Source organism: Letharia columbiana (genome assembly GCF_014066305.1).
Source record: "Letharia columbiana isolate WasteWater2 chromosome Unknown Sc0000020_s0, whole genome shotgun sequence".
NCBI lineage: Eukaryota > Fungi > Ascomycota > Lecanoromycetes > Lecanorales > Parmeliaceae > Letharia > Letharia columbiana.
The window spans coordinates 118,753-138,218 of NW_023501061.1; the positions used below are offsets into that span (position 1 = coordinate 118,753).

The following is a 19,466-nucleotide window of genomic DNA, read 5'->3' on the forward strand; positions in this document are numbered from 1 at the left end:
AATACTCTATAAGAGGAGGAGTAAGAGGAGGAACTACAACAGGTAAATGCGGAGAACACTACGGAGAAACCAAGCGGCAACAAGGCCACCATCGTCAAAAACACGGCTCAGCTCTCCAAGATCCCACGTCATATGCTCTCCACGGTTTCACATCAAATCATCACTCAGCAAGCGGAGAACACCACTGCAACTTAGTCTATCATCCCCACTACATTAAGGAGTAAGAGAAGGAACTACAACAGGCAAATGCGGAGAACACTGCGGAGAAACCAAGCGGCAACAAGGCCACCATCGTCAAGAACACGGCTCAGCTCTCCAAGATCCCACGTCATATCAGTCATCCACTCAGTCAGCCACTCAGCTAGCCACTCAGTCTGATACTCTACAAGAGGAGGAGCAAGAGGGGGAACTACAACAGACAAATGCGGAGAACACTGCGGAGAAATCAAGCGGTAACAAGGCCCTCAGCACCAAGAACACGGCTCAGCTCTCCAAGATCCCACGTTATATACTCTCCACGATTTTATATCAAATCATCACTTAGCAAGCGAAGAACACCATTACAATTTAGTTTATCATCCCCACTACATTAAGGAGTAAGAGGAGAAACTATAACAGGCAAATGCGGAGAACACTACGGAGAACACTATGGAGAATACTACGAAGAAATCAAGCGGCAATAAGGCTACCATCGTCAAGAACACGGCTCAGCTCTCCAAGATCCCACGTCATATACTCTCCACGGTTCTATATCAAATTATCACTCGGCAAGCGTCATCAGCTAGTCACTTAGTGATCTACTTAGTCAGCCACTCAGCTAGCCACTCAGTCTAATACTCTATAAGAGAAGGAGTAAGAGGAGGAACTACAACAGGCAAATACGGAGAATACTACGGAGAACACTACGAAGAAATCAAGCGGCAATAAAGCCACCATCGTCAAGAACACGGCTCGGCTCTCCAAGATCCCACGTCATATACTCTCCACGGTTCTATATCAAATCATCACTCGGCAAGCGTCGTCAGCCAGTCACTTAGTCATTCACTCAGTCAGCCACTCAGCTAGTTACTCAGTCTGATACTCTACAAGAGAAGGAGCAAGAGGAGGAACTACAACAGGCTAATGCGGAGAATACTACGGAGAACACTACGGAGAACACTGCGGAGAAACCAAGCGGCAACAAGGCTATCATCGTCAAGAACACGGCTTAGCTCTCCAAGATCCCACGTCAAATCATCACTCAGCAAGCGGAGAACACCACTGCAACTTAGCCTATTATCCCCACTACATTGATATAATACATCACTATAATAACGTTATAAGAGGAGGCGACGATTACAATCAATTAGGCCTCTGCAGAAGGGACATCGGACGATACATATTTGGACGAATTGAAACCGTCCGATGTCTACAGCTATCTTATTATTCGAAAGATTTCACTGCGGCAGGAGATATTATGGGATTCACACTACTAATTAGCACGTTATCTCCATTTCTTTCCGGTATTTCGATACTTCTTGCTATAAGGATATGGCCTTTCTCTATTCAATCCTCTACACTCAATACACCTTTCTAATTAGGCCTTAACGCGCCTCTCTCCGCATATATATATAGATTAAATTAATTTTATAGTGGTGGAAGTAGGTCAAAAACGCACAGCAAGCGATTAGAGTTCGATTTGACTTAGGGCTAGGGCTAAAATTCGATTTGACTTAGAAAAATCCAACTCCATGAATTTAATTCATGGGCCTTTACTTATATTATATAAATCTCTTAATTTAATAATTATATCGCTAATTCTATTTTATTAATATATATAAAAGAATAAGATAGGGCTAAGCTTAAAAACCTTGAATTTATATGTGCAGCCAATCATCAATTCAGGGTCACTACGCTCTTTGGTTAGACCGGCTGAGTCATCGCGGGTAAATAAATTAGCGTCCGCAACCATCAAAATCTCGCCCTCCCGCGCCTCCCTCATCAAAAAATAGGTGTACGTTATTCACAATAGTAATAACTTTTTTGTTTTCTATTAAAATTTGGAAATTTTTTATTTTAAATTTTGAACCGCTATTTGCGCTTTCGGAATTTTTAAGAATTTTGAAAATTTGTCCTATGATTATTAAAGCGCAAGGAATTCAAATATCGCTCACCAAAGTTCGCTCACCAAAGATCGCTCACCTATTTACTCGATAGCCCTGATTAAAAAAATGATTATGAATTTAATTCATAGGCCTTTACTCGTATATTAATAATAAATTTTATTATAAAGCTATCGAAAATTAATAACTACGATATCTTACTTACTATAATAAATAAGTTTATTAAAAAGATTATTCTTATATAAAAAAAAAAATTAAAATATTATCGATTAAATAAATATCGTTATCATAGTATTTTATAAATATAATTAAGAAATTCCACGATTCTTTATTAGTAATAGAGATTTTAAATTTATATTATTATTCTAAAAGATTATCTTTAAATAATTTAATATAAATTTTCTTATATCTATTACTTATTATTCTTAGATAAATAGATAATTCGAGTATACGAATTAAATTATAGTTTTTCGCTATTATATAGTAAAGAATATTAATTAATATTAAGTATTATTATTTATTAATATAATTCTTAATAACTTAATTAATTTTACTATCGAGTTCGCGTTTAATAAAATAATTTATAAATTTTATATTAACAATAACGTTAATCTTCTTAAAAATTTATCTTTATAAGACTTTAAGAAATTATAACTAATTAAGTATAAAGTCGCTAATAAAGTTATAGCTTTCGCTAATACTATAATTAAAGCTCGCTATAATAATAAGTATATATCTCTTAATTTCGAGAAAGATAATAATATTTATCTTTATCTATATTATAATTATAAGATTCTAAAAAAAAGAAATCGAAAACTTTATTAATAGTATATTAATCTTTTTTAAATAATTCGTAAAATTAATAATCTTATCTATAAACTTATCTTATTATCTATTATAAAAATTTATTAATTATCTTAATTACTTAACTAGAATTTATATCTAATAGCGAGAATTTATATTAATATTCTTAATTTATAAATCTATCTTCTATTATCGATAAGAATAAATTATCGAGTTTCTACGAGATTAAAAAGATTTTTAAGAAGTAAATAGTCGATAATAAGCTATAGTATCTTCTTAAGTAACTTAATTATAACTTATAAAATAATATCTAATATAAACTTAAGAATCTAGATTTTACTATAAATCTTATTAAAGATTATAAAAGAATATATATGAAATTAATATTCTTATAAGGAAAATATCGTAATATAATAGTTACGAAAATATTAAAAGTACTTATAATAAAGTAACTACTTTCTTAGCGATTAGTAAGAATAATATCTTAAGTCGTTATTTTATTAAAAGCGCCGAAAAATCTACGTAAATCTAGTTCACCTTTAATGAAAAAACCACTTTTCTAGTAATCGCTTTCTCAGCCATCAGCACCTTTAATGAAAAAACCACTTTTCTAATAATCGCTTTCCCAGCTATTAGTAAGAATAGAATATTCTTAAATCGTTATTTCGCTATCTATTCAGGATTCGAATTCTAAAGAATTAATCGGATCTTATTCTAGTACGGTCGCCGGAAAACCTCGTTAGCTCGCGATTATGTTGTCGGCGGAACTAAGAAGAAGTAGAAGAATCGCCGGATTATGATACGATATGGGTTTCTCGGAAAATCGTTCTTTGCTTATCGGAAATTCCTTCTTTGCTGCAGCGAGGGCGCTGCCTTTCTTTTCTTTCCCGGCATCTGATATGGAATCCAGCCTTGTAAGGCTTGGCATGCGAGTATATTAGCAAGTAGATTTCATTAGCTAGAGAATCAATTAATCCACCTATATATACAGCTTTATAGTATACTTTCATATCAATCGTCGTTATTATTATTTAATACTCTCTCTATCTTCTATAACTATTCTATTAAGCGAAAGATCTTTATTAGTTTTAATAAGTAGAAAGAATCGTAAAAGAATATTAAATATAGTAAACTCATATCTATAATAATCTTAAAGATCGCGTTAATAATATTAAAGTTACTTATAAATACTTCGAATATAATAAATTAGAAGAACGATATAAGAAAGCGTATTTTTATTTAGTAGATAATAAGATTACGTAGACTAGATTATATAAATAATACTATTAATAAAGTTCTCTTTTCTATAAAAATCCCTTAGCTTCGACGACGGCGAGTCTTCTTTTTACTCCTATATATCTCGAGAGAACGAAGAGTCTTTATTTTATGAATAGTCTTATCGGTAATAGTAAGATCTAGTAACGATGTAATAGTAATAGCGAGGTTACTACGAGGCCGCGCTTTATTTTAATATAACTACTATATAAATCTAGCGCGGCCTTGTAATCGCGTTACTGGTATTTTTCTTAGCATAGGCTAAGGTTTAAAAGCATCCCCGAAGGCTGAATAAGAATCGTCTGTAAGTTTTTTAAAGGGGACCAGGTTTGGTGCATCATGTATCGTATAGAACCCAGCCAACTACTGATTTCTACGGCAGGCAATCGCTTCAAAGAGCCTAGAGTTCGAAGATATCATCGCTCGACATTGCTATTCGTGGAAGAAGTTTGAGAACAAAAATAGCATCTCATCATCGTAAGAGCCTCACTGTGAGGGACTATGAAGGAGCCCGAATACAAGGTGCGGCCTTCTTCACGTGCAGACCCAAAGGATGTTTTCCGAATTTTTCTGTCGCCCGCACAACTTCTACTACATAAACTTCATGCTGGCGATGTTTGCCACATAGTAACTCTTCATCAACTGTCAACTCGACCGGCTGTTGTCTGGCCCGCGACCGAAAAAATCAAGGACGACGTGGTGCAAACTTCGAAGGCTCTTCAGATTCTCTACGGCTTAAAGCTTGACAGTCGAATTTCCATTCGCCGTGGCGACGTAGCGATTACAGATGCAGATGAGATTACTCTATGCGAGATTCCGCAAAATGAATCACAATCAGCTCCCCCGAACCCTGACGAGGATGAACGTTCTCATTGGGCGTGGCGACTTAAGCATTACTTGTGCAAGGCAGAGATACTAGCTCCAGGTATGACCTTTGACCGCGTGGAAGCCAACGATGAAAGAAGATCATACCGGATACAAAGCATCAACTCGTCTGCTGACCAGATGCTCTATCGTGCACGACCGAGCTGCACAGTCTGTCTGAAAGATGGCCATTCCAAGAGAGCCAACAGCTTTGAGTGGGGCAAGAGCTTGCTTGTTGTTCCTAGCGAAGGAATTGGCGGCTTAGACAAGCAAATCGAGCTTTTGAATGACGAAGTTAGTGTGTACAGCCACCCTCCCGAAAAATACGCAAAAATGCCTCTTTTCTTTCGAACATGTCAAGGTGGCATTCTTCTTCATGGCGCTCCTGGTACCGGTAAAAGTATGGTTCTCCGCAAGATTTGCGAGGCCGGTTGGCGGAGGGCATTCCACATTGACATTACAGACGGCAGTCAGCAGCTTGGTGAAAACGAAACAGCCATTCCCCAAATTTTCTCTAATGCCCTGGGTTGTCAGCCTAGTGTTATCATTATTGACCACCTGGAATCTATCGCTGGTAAACAAAATCCAACGGATCTTGCACGATCCGTGAACATAGGGCAGATTCTGTCTCGGCAGCTTGACCGACTCGATGAGACGCAGACACTTGCTGTTGGAGCCACCCGCAGTCTCACAGAGATCAATCAAGATCTGAGACGAGTAGGGCGACTCGACTTGGAGATCGAGATACCAATCCCTGACTCAAAATCGCGTGCGGAAATACTGAAGGTCCTGTGTAAGTTACCGAAAGACAAAGCTGATTCGACCTTGGAAAGGATAGCTGCACGTACACACGGATTTGTTGGAGCAGACCTTAAAAAGTTGCTACGCCAAGCAATGAAGACAACACGAGCTCAAGATAGAGCATCTGAGTCGAGAATTGGAGACTTTGATTGTCGTCCAACCGAGCCACAAGCTTTGCTTGAAAGTATGGAGGACGCGTTCACCAGCGCCTTAGCAAACATTCGGCCTACAGTGATGCAAGAAATATTCTTGGAGATCCCGGAAACCAAATGGAGTGATATTGGGGGGCAACACGAGGTGAAGAAGCGTATTCAACAGGCATTGGTGTGGCCGGTCAAGGTAGAATTTATATTGCACCATCGCATCCTCTCAGCAACAATTGCTGATGTTTTCCATAGTACCCCGATGAAATGAAGCAGTCCGGACTCAAAGCAAAGAAAGGTCTCCTCTTATATGGCCCTCCTGGGTGTTCTAAAACCATGACCGCCAGGGCGACTGCTACAGAGTCAGGGCTGAACTTCATTGCAGTTAGAGGCGCCGAACTGTTGAGCATGTACGTTGGAGAGACTGAGCGTGCAGTGCGCGAAGTCTTCGGCAAAGCTCGTGCTGCCAGTCCTAGCATCATCTTCTTTGACGAGATCGACGCCGTAGGAGCTGCGAGGGACAAGAGCCAACAAGGAGGCATTCACACTGTTACTACGCTGTTGAACGAGCTGGATGGCGTTGAGGAGCTCAAGGGCGTATTCGTCCTTGCAGCTACCAACAAACCAGAACTACTCGATCCAGCTCTCATCCGTGCTGGTAGGCTTTCGGAGACCCTGTACGTTGGACTACCAGACTTGGAGGCCAGGCGAGCCATTCTACAGATGCAGACTCCCGTGTCTCTCTCAGACGATGTCGACGTAATGGCGTTGTCAGAAATGACCGAGGGCTTTACTGGGGCGGAAATAGTGAAAATCTGCGAGCAGGCTAGCTACATGGCTTTTGAGGAGCAGATACAATCGAAAGAAAAACGGCGAGTCAGTCAGAAGCAATTGAGTACTGCTTTGGCTACAGTAAAGCGATCCGTCACTCCGGAAATGGTGAGGAAGTACGAGGCATGGGGAGCAGGGAGGTGACACCATTTGGACAAGAATCCGGAAAAGGTCGCCCAACGATTTCATGTGGACGTATTCTGGTTCAGGTCCCAGGCTTGAAGCCCATGTCCAAATCCACCCTGGATTAATGGTGAGCCTGTTCTGCATTGCGATTTCACGATTCTCCCACACATGCTTAACTCTATGTATTTTTGGTTGATACCTATATTAGCGCGATCATGTAATTTACGAGTAGTCAGCATCCGTTACAAAACCGTATGAGTAAGTTTTTTGAAGGAATCATGCATATTCATGTCAGTTTATGCTACGAGGCCCGAGAATCCTGCCAGCTCTGCCCAACATGCCTTCCGTGTCTCCTGAAAGAGGCAGAACGCGATCACGTCACCAAACTTCTGCGCTCGCCAAATCCCAAACTCCTTCCAGAACGAGGTCTGCACCTCGCCGCACCATCTCGCCTCGCTCTAGATCAAGGTTAAGAACGCCAAGCCGAACATCATCAGCTCAAGGCGATAGACGGAATGGAGTTAGAAATGGGAAGGAACGCAGCAGAAGTCCAACAAGGAGTGCGTCGAGGAGTAGGAGCGAAGGCCGAGCTGGACGACGATATAGAGACCCCAGTTACACGCGATCTCCAAGCCATGGCTCCCTACTACCCAAAAGCTCAAAGGTACCTTAGGCGATCGCAAACTCGTCTACGGCATACCCTAAAACTTACGTTGCATAGATTGTGGTGGAGAAGCTTACGAAAAACGTCAATGAAGGCCATCTACGAGAGATATTTGGTGCATATGGCTCTATCCGCGAGCTTGACCTACCCATGAACAGGCAGTGTATAGTACCCCGTGCTTTCTTTTGAAACCTGAAGCTGAGAGACTTAGTCATGGCCAATCGTGGCACCGCTTACATTGTATACACTGACACCCCACATGCTGAAGCTGCAATTGCTCATATGCATGAAGCCCAGCTAGACGGTGCAATCATCAATGTCTCGATCGTCCTTCCTCGCCGTAAATTCTCACGGTCGCCGCCTCCACCTCGTAGAGGTGCTCCTCCTTATGATCGCTTCGAGGCACGCGCACCTCCGCCTGGCAGATATCGTGGAGGACCCCCCCCGCTTAACTATGGACCCCCTGGCGGTGGAAGATATCGGTCTCCGCAACCCCCAAGAAGAGGCTCACCACAAAGGAGGTATGGAGGCCGTCCAGTCCCGAGAGATCGCGATTCAGACACATACCGGCCGCGCTCATTCTCTCGTTCCAGATCACCGAGAACACGCTCACGGTCCTATTCTTCCAGATCGAGGACCCGGTCTCCCCCACGTAGAAGCCGAAACTACGGACGTCGAGACAGCCCACCGCCACCGAGGGGAGGCAGGAGAAGAAGGAGTCCTAGCTACTCCAGCTTTTCCAGCTACAGCGATCGGAGCCGTAGCAGGAGTCGAGGTCGATATGGACGCGGGAGGGGATAGTGTGCCGGCTTGGGATCCGCTGTTTAGATCAAGCATGGTGGATATCGGAACATTACCTTGCATTAGAGACGTCATTCTAGGTGCATGACAAGGAATGCCCGAGGTCCAGATCTTAAATCATAGAGAATATGTAGCACGAAGCTCCACCGTGTAAGGATAAAGAATTCTGCACGTCGAAGTCGTGGATGTGGAGGGAAGATGTATTTTAAGTGTGCCATAGACCTATCTAAGAGCTCATGCATCTATATTGAGGATACCGGACTTTCTGTTGGGAGATAATAGACCAAGGTAAGACTTCCTGGGACCTGGCATATGAAGAGAAGGGGGAAAAAGCAAGCTGTTAGAAGTGGCAGTCCTACGAGCTCCCAAATTCCAACTTTGCACCCTCTTGTGGGTACAATGTAGAAGGGATTGACTATTTATGCTGAAGATCACAGAACAAGGAATACTGACTGGGAAATCCACCTAGATTGACATTTTTTCTAAGTCTCGTCCTGCTAAACTGTCAATGTTTTTCTCGCAGCATGCCTGAGCGCGGGATCGATTTCTCGAATGCCTTGCTGGCTGACTCTACTCTATGGCGAAGCGTATACTTTACACACTTCGCAATAGATCATTATATAGAAACAGATATTTCTGGCTATTGAAATCTAACAATGGAGGCATTCATTGATTATTCTCTAAAATCTTAATGCCGTCTGCGTATACGTATGATGCTCGTAGGTTAGTAGGTCATGTATGCTTTTTAGAGTAGGAGCAGGATTTGTGAGTAGCGTGTAATGACCGGGAACATCTTTCATTCAACCATAATCGTAGGTGATATTGTGAAATCCGATGCAACATGTTCTGGGGAATATCTGACGTTGAAGAAACCAATCCAGGCCCAAACCTTCACGCCGTTCAACGAGGTCTGCACAAGATATCAAACGCTAGCGTCATAGAAAACGTGCCACTGACCATCAGCGCTAGCTCTTCCACTTCAGCAGCATTTCCCACCCATCGAGCCTATGCTGTTATTCTGATCCGACACATTAACGCCCTGTGCAGGCGCCTGATCATTTTTCGAAGTATCGATAATCCTCTTCTTGATGTCCGCGGCGAGGCTGTAGAAAGCCTTCTCCACGTTGATGTTGCTCTTTGCTGAAACCTCCATGAACGGTATGCCCAGCTCATCTGCTAATTGCTGCCCTCTTTCTACTGACACCACCCTCTTCTCTTCCCAATCACACTTGTTCCCAATCAAGATCTTGTTAACGCCCTCAGTCGCGTGTTGCTCGACATTAGAGAACCAGGTCCGAATGTCTGACATATGTCAGCTTGCTTTCCAGAAAATGGATACATAAATCCTACTATTGAATGACCGCTCATCCGTGACATCATATACCAGCAATATGCCCATTGCACCTCTATAGTATGCCGTGGTGATGGTCCTGAACCTTTCTTGCCCCGCAGTGTCCCATATCTGTAGCTTCACCCTTTTGCCGTCCAACTCAATTGTTCGAATCTTGAAGTCGATTCCTATGGTAGTGATGAAGGATGGTGTGAAGGAATCTTCGCTGAACCGAAGGAGACAGCATGATTTTCCAACGCCTGAGTCGCCAATGAGGAGAAGTTTGATCTGAAGGCTGTCAGTGCCGTGCTTCGTACAAGTCTCGAATGAAGGATCGGCGCCAGTTACGACTTACAAGGAAGTCGTAATTCCGAGTACCGGCCATGCTTTTGCCGGCGAAGGGTGCTGGAGAATATGTATGCTTGAGGAAGCTCTACCTCAAACGAAGATAGCAGTAGTACAGCGCTGGTAGACCGAGGCCTCTGTGTCGTGGCGTACAGGATCGTTGTTCCTTTTGAAGGATTTGTCGCACTCAGTATGACGACAAGCAACCTGACGGCGTTCGATATGAGTTGTAAATCGATAGATATTCACCACAATGAGCTACGTAGTTAGTACTAGCGTTTCATGCTAATTGTAATTTATCGCCAAGTTCGTACTCGTACAGCTTCAATGCGTCAAGCCATTTACCACCCAACGCAAGAACTACAGAACCGCTCAAAACGACTGAGGGCCTCAATGTCAATCGAGTTGACACAACTCTTTTCAGAGATCCAAAATTGCAAGCTCTTCCACCAAATCATTCGGTAGGGACCTGTCAATGGTCAATTGTTCTTTGAAAATCAACCTCGAGCCTGGAAACAAAATATCTACATCTGATCTTCAATATTGTCGTCCCATCCCATCTACATAGCACCGTGTTGCTTGGAAGCAGTCCAGAGCAAATACACCTACCAAACGCCGAGCCAGGGTTATGCTGTTGATCAACGCTCATGCACCGTAATCTCATTACTAGAGCCATTTCGAATATGCCCACCGAATTCTTTCAACAACCCGCGTCTGACGTTCAATCCCAGTCCGAAGATCAACAAGGTCGTTGACTTCCTCAAGGAACTCGTTGTAGATCTCGCCAGGAAGGACACGCTGGGCCTTTTGTCGGAGTAAATGAACTTCACACAATAGCATGCCGTGGTCTTTGTAAGATAACATTCCACTTTCCGACGGTGTCGAGCCACTCAGGATCCGATCAACATTCCTACAGTAGAATTTAACATGATGCAGAATAGTGTACATTTCAGCACTGACCTCAGAATTCGAATCATGCTGCCCTTTTTTCTGCCCTGTACTTTACCTTTTCGTCCGGCAAATACATCTCCAAGCCAGCGAGACACAGAGAGAGAAACCAGCATTCCTGGAGCCAACCCTACAAATCTTTTATCCTCGTTAGCATTGCCAAATGGTGAATCTACCTACGATGGGAAGTATTTACCCGAACACTAATTCTTGGCTCTTGAGGAGGGCATCGATGCCACTAACAGCAAGCTCGACATCGACCTTAGTCTTCTGAACTTGAATGAGAAGTGCGCGAATGAGATCTCCTCTAATTGTTCCCAGGAAGGGCTTCCGAAGGTCTTTCTATTGACGATTCCGAAGTCAGCATACCTTGTTCACGACAATAGAGTTGACTCAGAAAACAAGCCTGGGAAGCAGGAAAGCGGAGAGAAACCCTTTTTCAGCTCCCCAGATCTGTCTCACCGCGCAGACCGAGGTCCTTATAGAAAAGAATCATCCCCAAAATTACATACCTCATATGCTCTCAGCACTGGCGTCAAATCCCCTTCCCTGACTTTAGCTCTAACAACGGAAATGTCTGAATCGGTGAGAGGGAGACCGGTGGAAGTGTTGGGATTGTCGCGTGCAAAATCAATAACCATGCGTTCCAAGCTGTCCCTATCACCTTTCAGACTTTCCCTGCTCATTATGGCTATCTCACTTTCCTTGTCATGTCGTATTGTCCTCATAACCTTCTTCGTAGGCTCTACAACCCAATTGTTCCAGAAATCTATAGACGTCGTTCCGAAATCGCGAATCCAAGTCACGATATCTGCCTTCCGGTTGACCAGTATGCGGAGCACGGTACCGGACGAGAGAAAGAGAGCCAACCCTGGCAGCCAATAGCGAACTAGGCGAGAAGGCTTTCCATACTCTGTGGCCAACGCTTTAGAAGTGGTGGTGTGAGTGGGCATATGGAGCCATAATATTTCCTGAAGACGGCTAGCAAGCCGTACAACTCGCGGGGCACACTGCGTTTCCATGCTGTCGTGCTGTGGAGGCTGGGAATCGTCGTCCACGCTCATGAACACAGTCTCCTCAAACTCGCCGGCTCCAAGTTCAAGAATATGGATGTTTTGTAAAACGATCTCCATCAATGAGACACTTTTTGAGACAACACTTCGCCATTCTTCTTTGCTATCTGATGGATCCTTGAAGCTGACAGGTGCTTCTTCGTCCGCGTCGAAGATCATACCCTCGTCCATGAGGATTCCTAGCCCACTTGCGCTCATTTCACGTAGCCTTTTGAGGTGGCTTCTCTTCGATCTTGCCTCTAGGCGGCTCATGGTCAGGGGCGACAAGAACTTTGACTGCATATCATCCAGAGAACGATCGCGCACACTGTCCTTTATCAAGCTATAGAATTGCCTCCAGCGGTCGAATACCGACAGCACTCTCGCTTCTTCTTCACCTTCACCAGCACTTCGAACATTCTGTAGGCGCTGCCAAGCGTCGCCGTATATGTCGTTGGCCCAGTACCAAAGACGTATCGGCGACGTCTGAACGGTGTACAACCCAGTATATCTGTAGGAACCTAGAACTTGATCCCAGTATCCTATGTCGTTGCTCAGGGGTGTTGTCTGGTCCAGCAACGCATTCAAGATTATCCCGTAGGTCTGCGTAGTAGCCTTGCTGACCAAAAGCCACTCCAGCTCCTGCATTTGTGAGGAATTGACTCTGGCCTCCTCACTGCTGGGGACAGATGCTTCGAGTATCTGGTTCAAGATGACCCATATTGTATCAGGGTGAAGCAGTGCTCTGGACGAAGAGGCGGCGGAGAGTGTCTTAATTGCAGCTTGTATCTTCAGAATCCGAGGCAGCTCAAAGTCACGTTCGCCAGTTCCACTGACATCCGCGGCTTCATGAGTCTCATCAGAGGCGGAACGAAGCTCGGGCGAGGAAGGGATGGAGGGCTGTCTCGGAAGCTGCAGCGCATCAAGCTGGCCATCGACTTTGCTGACGTGACTGTGATTCGGCTTAGCATGTAAACAATGAGTCAGGCAAGCTGTCACCATAAAAGGCAATCGCTATGGTCCAAAATTGCAAGACATTAAAGACCAAGATCAAGGGCGAGAAACTCTAGGTCCATTACATAGACGGTTGTGTTTGACTTACTCTGTCACGAAAGACATATTGGAGAGCTTGCACCATTTGCCGTCAAGAGCAATTATACGTCACATTACACTACCTCTAGAAGAAACCCCTTTGTTGCCCTTCCACAACATCGGTAAACAACCTACTGAACACGGGCAGCTACGCTCTCCACATCGTCCGAGCAATTATTTAGGGCATCCGCCAGGTTCTTGGCATTCTCGGCAATTCATAATGCAATTTTTCCGATCAGTGAATTCAGTGGCGCCACTGGCGCTATTCTGTTCCCGACTGTTCCTGAAACTCTTTTCATTTTTATTTATTGTTCGAGTGCATTTGTCCTCACTGCTCTACCGAATTTTCCATCTCGTCATCCTCGACACGGCCTACTATTTGGCAAGCCTCCTCGCCATGTGAGTCCCAGCTTCTTTCAAAGTCTCACGCGCCCATCTGACAGCTCCTAACAGGAATTCAACATCATCGCTCTTTTCCTCACCCGCGGAGACTTACTGGGGACAATTCGATGAAATTACCAAGTACAATGTCCATCTTAACGTTTGGGAACGCTTGTGGGCAGCGTGGTATGCCTATCTACAGAATGATGTCCTCGCTACTGGTATCATGTCGTTCGTGATGCACGAGATCATCTATTTTGGCCGCTCAATTCCATGGGCAATCATAGACCGCATTTCATACTTCAACAAATACAAGATTCAAAATGTATGGAACGTTGTTTCGCATATCCAGCCCCAAGGTATTGACGACTGACTACATGGCTAGCAAAAAATTCCAACAGCACAAGAACAATGGAGTTGCGCTAAACTGGTTCTGCTTTCTCATTTCACTGTTGAGCTACCTCAAATATGGTACGCTCTGTCAACCCGATTGCCCCACGTGTGGAAACTTATTGATCTTCCTAGGCTCTTCCACCCAATGGCTCAGTATGTCGGGCTTGCTACCGGCGTACCCTTCCCCTCTCTCCTCACAATGCTGTATGGTCCCTCTCACAAAGTGCCCACATCGTGACTCGGGATTATTGAACACTGATCGAGACGCAGGTACCAAATCGCTGTGTTCTTTGTGTTGGAGGACACCTGGCATTACTGGTCGCATCGTGCGCTCCATTGGGGCCCGCTCTACAAGAACATCCATAAGATCCACCATCAATACTCGGCTCCTTTTGGCTTGGCAGCAGAATACGCTTCGCCCATCGAGGTTATGATCTTGGGTCTCGGCACTGTGGGCGCTCCGTTATTGTGGTGTGCCATAACCGGCGAACTTCATATCTTGACAATGTACATCTGGATTGTGTGCCGACTGTTCCAAGCCATCGATGCGCACAGCGGATACGAATTCCCATGGAGCTTACATCACTTCCTACCATTCTGGGCTGGCGCAGAGCATCACGATGTTCATCACGAGAAATTTATCGGCAATTATTCGAGCAGCTTTAGATGGTGGGATTACATATTGGACACAGAGTCTGGGCCAGAGGCGGCCAAAAAGAGGAGAGAACGCCGGCTGGCGAAAGAAGGGAAAAAAATACAATGAGCGGAAGACGAGCCGAAACATTCACAAAACGTCCACAAAGGTTGACGCTGCGAGGCCGACTATGGGGATCTGACCTCTTCGTCTGTCGATTTAAGGGTACTACATCCTACACTTCCGGATCGTATCCTTTTGAGAGTGTTGAAGGTGTTCGGGCGTTTGGCGCTTTTGATGCCTGGCGTTTGGTACCCAAACATCTCGAGCGCTGTCCTGTGCAACGTCCCATGCTTTTTCTGTGTGAACAAGCCGACTAAATAAGGAAGCTTAGTTAGACCTTTACCTCACGGAATCGAAAGGTTTGGTAGATGCCGGCTCAGAATCCTGCAGTTCAGCATGAGCATAAGCCTGCTCGTCGCACCAAGCTGCCATGTCTACGTCCTTGATAGTAAGACCTTGGGGCTTATGTGTAGTCCACTGAATAAGCGTGTGGTTGTATGACTATTGGGTGAATAGATGAACATAGACTACCAGGCGCAGAATCTGCTTTACATTCCACCACTCAGGATGATGCCTTTTTGATTTGCATCGGTCTGAAACGGCTTGCATGAACGCCTGTACTCATGGTCAGCTCGGCCATCCGAAAAGCCGGTGATCCTGTCGATGTGAACGGACCCAAGTTTCGTTGAAAGTTTTGAAATAGAAAGATCGCCAATTACCTTGGCCATCTGAACATAAGTCCCAAGGGTGAGGCTGGGAGCCACCGTGGCCGAAAAGCAGAGGATTCAGCTTGGAGAGAACCTTGGCGGCATCTTGTCCTGGAGCTATCCGGACTTCACTCTCCCAAGTACCATCAGGGGGATTTGCATCGAATATCGGCTGATCCTAGTCTCAGCTTGGCCCCACCGGCCTTGAGGTGGGTCTGAGTAGGAAATCTTGCCAAGACTTATTTTTTTGGTGTATTGCCCGATATGTAATATTCACACCCTGCGTATATATGATTCTTAACAAAAATGCGCAACTACGTAATATGGCCTTTTTTGAAATTCTTGAAAAAAGTCGAATAAATAGTTAAATAAATTTTTATTAAATTAGAAGCTATAGTATAGTAATTAAGAAGTAAACTTTTAATTTTATTTTATTAAAAAACTTAGCTAACTTAATTATAGTTGTCAGGACCAGCATAGGTGCGATACCAGTATGGGTGAGGTAGAACTAGGATAATAAGGCTACCGAACTATGTATGTGGGAAGGAGGCATGATATGGTAGGGGATGCCTCCGCCAAGGCCCGCTAGCCATAGGGCTGAGTGGTGTGTCAAGGGTACGCTCGTAACACTACCCCCCCTCTCAAATAGCCATGGCCCCCATGGCTGGTAGACCGGAGATGCACGCCCATTGCTTGCCCTGTGTCTCCAAACATCCATAGTCCGTGTAGGCCTCAACCGGAGACGATTTGCCGAGGTGTAGTGGTAGACATCGGATGGTCTTGACTGTGCCATGCCTGCCACTGAGATCCTGGAGATGTAGCCATATCTTGCCTGCGTGCCAGCAAGATTCTCCGAGTTCTTCTCCAGTCTCTTGCCCAGTCTTCTTGCCATAATCCTTCGGTAGAATTGAAGAAAATCCAACGCATGCATTCACCTCCAACACCTTTTGGCAGCCTGGCCTGGGAGCTTCACTGTAGATTTGCCCTGTGTCTCCCATGCTCTTGCCATCAAGTACATCCATTCCATCCTTGTCGATTCGTAGGTGTGGTAGGTGATAAGAATCGAATGTGTTGAATGCCATTTGGTAGCAGGCTCACTATGTAAATGCCGCATATGCCCTTGTAGCAGGCTCACTATGTGTGTTGTCGACATGCTCAGTGAAGAGGTCGAATCGTAGTCGTTTTGCCGGGTCTGTTCCCGTCGCCTTGTAGCAGGCTCACTGTGGGGTGTTTTGATGAGTTCTTTTCGATTCGCTAATCCTACGAATGGTCCAGCGGTGCTTTATCCCTCCTGCTGTCCAGAGGCCGTTCCGTCATGCCGAAACGAATTACCCGTTTGGTGGGCTGACCCAAGGATACGATGCCTCAAGTTCCTGTCTTGACCTCAACCGGTCGTGGTGTCTTGGTCTCAAGTTAGTATCTTGACAAAGCCCTTGCCAGCGCGTTTGTTTATTAACCATTCGTCCGCTAATCCGAATGGGCGTGAGTGTGCGTTGATTGGCCCGTATGTGTTTCTCTTCGCCGGGTGTACGAAGGAGCCTTATTATAATGTCAGGACCAGCATAGGTACGATACCAGTATGGGTGAGGTAGAACTAGGATAATAAGGCTACCGAACTATGTATGTGGGAAGGAGGCATGATATGGTAGGGGATGCCTCCGCCAAGGCCCGCTAGCCATAGGGCTGAGGGCTGAGTGTCAAGGGTACGCTCGTAACAATAGTAGCGATATTAGTATTTAAGAATATTATATATCTTAATAGATTTATAGCTATAATAGCTCGATTAATTAAAATAATTAAGATATCTTTATAGCTATAATAGCTTAATTAGATAAAATAATTAAGATCTCTTTATAGCTACGATAGTTTAAATAGATAAAATAATTAAAATCTCTTTATAATTATAATAATCTAAATAGATAATATAATTAAGATCTCTTTATAACTACGATAGCTTAAATAAATAATATAATTAAGATTTCTTTATAACTATAATAATTTAAATAAATAATATAATTAAGATTTCTTTATAACTATAATAATTTAAATAATTAAAATAGCTAAGATATCTCTATAACTGCGAGAAATTAAATATATAACTTTTTCTCTTTACTCTAAAACTAGTTCGCTAAATATTTTAAAACTTCGTATTTGTTAAAAGAAAGAATATTTATATAAGATATAAAGAGATTAATATATATAATTTAAAGATATCTCGCTATCGTTATTAGAGAGAAAATCGCGTATCTAAGCGTCTCTTATAGTCTTCTTATACGCTTAAATTCATTTTAAACGCGTTAAGCGCGTTAAAATTATTTAAAATATATATTTTATACTTCCTTTAATTTTTAAATAATATATCTTCGAGTTAATAGATATATATATAGAAGAAATAACTTCGATACTCGATTTTTATTAAATATTAATATAATTAAACTTATAATTTAATTATTATATTCGACTTATTATATAATCTTTTAATAATATTAATATATATAATAGAATAAAATAGAACTAAGCTTAAAAATCTTAAATTTATATATATAGTTAATTATAAATTCGAGTTCGCTACGCTCTTTAATTAGATCGACTAAATTAGCCCGATAATCCTTTCGAGCTCTCTTATTAAAAATTTATATATAGAAGTTTTATACTTTAAAGTACTCAGCTTGCGATATATATAGTTACTTTATAATTTCTTAAATTATAGAGCTCGCTTTACGCTTTCTAACGCTATAAAAATTATAAAGTTTAATTTACTATTAGTAAATTAAATAGATATTTAAATATAATAGTTATAATAATTATATTAAACGCGTTTAAGATCGAATAATAATTCTTTTATCTATTTATTATTCTTTTATTATTTTATTAATTCTATTAATTCTATTAATTCTATTAATTCTATTAATTTTATTAATTTTACTAATATAAATATAATCGTCTTCGGTATCCCTTATCTAATTAGAGCCTCTTATTAACGCCTCTAGATTATCTCTTAATAAATTCGCTATTATTAATAATCGAGGCCGTAAGCGAGCTTAATAGCTATCTATTACTACTTATAAACGCGTTAAAAAACTCTTAAAAAGAGCTCGAATAAATATATTCTTCTATATATACTTCTTCTAAGCTAGCGATAGATAGATTAAATTAATATTTAAATATTATAATTATATTAAACGCGTTTAATTTAAGTATATATATTTCTTTTATCTATCTCTTAAAACCTCTATTAACGCTTTTAAATTATTTCTTAGCGAATTTATTACTACTAATAATCGAGTGTTATAAATTAAGTCATAATGTAAAAAGAAGATATATTCTTGCTATCTAGAAATCTGCTTTAGTAGAGAATACTCGGAGACGCTAATACATATTTGGCCTAGGCTCTCCAAGCCTCTCAGACCTAGCAGGAACGGCTCTGCCAGAGACTTCTGTAGAAGGCTTCCGCAATGCCATATCAGAAACTACAAAAACTGGGTAGCTATACGGCGTAGGTTGCATAGACCACGTCATTTTCCCCTGGTCGTGTAGCTTGTCAAACGTAGCATCGATGACTTCCTTATCCTTTTGTCCCACCGGGTACACCTTAGCAGGTTTGAATGTTGCATCAGGCTTCAAGGGAATAGGCATCCATTCCTCCTCTGGTATATCCACCGTTTGGCCTTGGTCGATGAAAAGATCCTGATGCTCATTGAGCAAACGTGCTAATCGTATGGGAACACGCTACACTTAGTATGGGCCACCCCAACGCTAAGGCCACCCCAATACGGATTTTTTCAACTTTTTTACCTACTTACCCACATATATATATATTATAAATTATTATTATCTATTTAAGTCTTCTTAACTACTTTAATCTTAATTAATTATTTAGCCCTCGTTATAGCGACTTTAAAGCACTTAATCTTCTTATTCCTAAGTGCATTATATGCCCGAGACTCTTTGATATTTACCCACTCCAAAGCCCTTAAAGTCTTTTTTATCTTAGTTTCCTTACGCGTAGTAATCTTAGACCGGGCCTGATGAGAGTAGATAACACCTCCCTTCTAAACCATCGTATTAAGCTCTACTTTACGAGCTGCTCGAGCTACTACAGTCTATTAA

At 42.4% G+C, this 19,466-nt stretch overlaps 8 protein-coding genes across 8 annotated transcripts; 4 read left to right on the forward strand and 4 right to left on the reverse strand.

Annotated features, from left to right (window-relative positions):
* Positions 1–4,682: 4,682 nt before the first annotated feature.
* On the forward strand, positions 4,683–6,964 carry HO173_006642 (uncharacterized protein; the record flags this gene model as incomplete). The annotated part of the gene is made up of 2 exons (XM_037308550.1): positions 4,683–6,185; positions 6,245–6,964. The coding sequence occupies 2 exons, from the start codon at positions 4,683–4,685 to the stop codon at positions 6,962–6,964; spliced, it is 2,223 nt and encodes a 740-aa protein (XP_037164393.1).
* A 319-nt stretch (positions 6,965–7,283) lies between these two features.
* Positions 7,284–7,911, forward strand: HO173_006643 (uncharacterized protein; the record flags this gene model as incomplete). Its single annotated transcript, XM_037308551.1, has 4 exons — positions 7,284–7,610; positions 7,668–7,773; positions 7,822–7,850; positions 7,903–7,911. The coding sequence occupies 4 exons, from the start codon at positions 7,284–7,286 to the stop codon at positions 7,909–7,911; spliced, it is 471 nt and encodes a 156-aa protein (XP_037164394.1).
* Positions 7,912–7,926: 15 nt separating this feature from the next.
* HO173_006644 (uncharacterized protein) lies at positions 7,927–8,499 on the forward strand (the record flags this gene model as incomplete). Its single annotated transcript, XM_037308552.1, has 1 exon — positions 7,927–8,499. One exon carries the CDS (start codon positions 7,927–7,929, stop codon positions 8,497–8,499), a length of 573 nt encoding a protein of 190 aa, XP_037164395.1.
* Positions 8,500–9,390: 891 nt separating this feature from the next.
* On the reverse strand, positions 9,391–10,126 carry HO173_006645 (uncharacterized protein; the record flags this gene model as incomplete). The annotated part of the gene is made up of 3 exons (XM_037308553.1): positions 9,391–9,713; positions 9,762–10,029; positions 10,097–10,126. The coding sequence occupies 3 exons, from the start codon at positions 10,124–10,126 to the stop codon at positions 9,391–9,393; spliced, it is 621 nt and encodes a 206-aa protein (XP_037164396.1).
* Positions 10,127–10,752: 626 nt separating this feature from the next.
* Positions 10,753–13,205, reverse strand: HO173_006646 (uncharacterized protein; the record flags this gene model as incomplete). The annotated part of the gene is made up of 5 exons (XM_037308554.1): positions 10,753–10,996; positions 11,047–11,172; positions 11,231–11,376; positions 11,547–13,038; positions 13,189–13,205. The coding sequence occupies 5 exons, from the start codon at positions 13,203–13,205 to the stop codon at positions 10,753–10,755; spliced, it is 2,025 nt and encodes a 674-aa protein (XP_037164397.1).
* A 193-nt stretch (positions 13,206–13,398) lies between these two features.
* On the forward strand, positions 13,399–14,715 carry HO173_006647 (uncharacterized protein; the record flags this gene model as incomplete). Its single annotated transcript, XM_037308555.1, has 5 exons — positions 13,399–13,577; positions 13,632–13,884; positions 13,945–14,030; positions 14,085–14,156; positions 14,223–14,715. 5 exons carry the CDS (start codon positions 13,399–13,401, stop codon positions 14,713–14,715), a joined length of 1,083 nt encoding a protein of 360 aa, XP_037164398.1.
* A 1,282-nt stretch (positions 14,716–15,997) lies between these two features.
* HO173_006648 (uncharacterized protein) lies at positions 15,998–16,438 on the reverse strand (the record flags this gene model as incomplete). The annotated part of the gene is made up of 1 exon (XM_037308556.1): positions 15,998–16,438. The coding sequence occupies one exon, from the start codon at positions 16,436–16,438 to the stop codon at positions 15,998–16,000; it is 441 nt and encodes a 146-aa protein (XP_037164399.1).
* A 2,287-nt stretch (positions 16,439–18,725) lies between these two features.
* Positions 18,726–18,992, reverse strand: HO173_006649 (uncharacterized protein; the record flags this gene model as incomplete). Its single annotated transcript, XM_037308557.1, has 1 exon — positions 18,726–18,992. One exon carries the CDS (start codon positions 18,990–18,992, stop codon positions 18,726–18,728), a length of 267 nt encoding a protein of 88 aa, XP_037164400.1.
* Between the last annotated feature and the right edge of the window lie 474 nt (positions 18,993–19,466).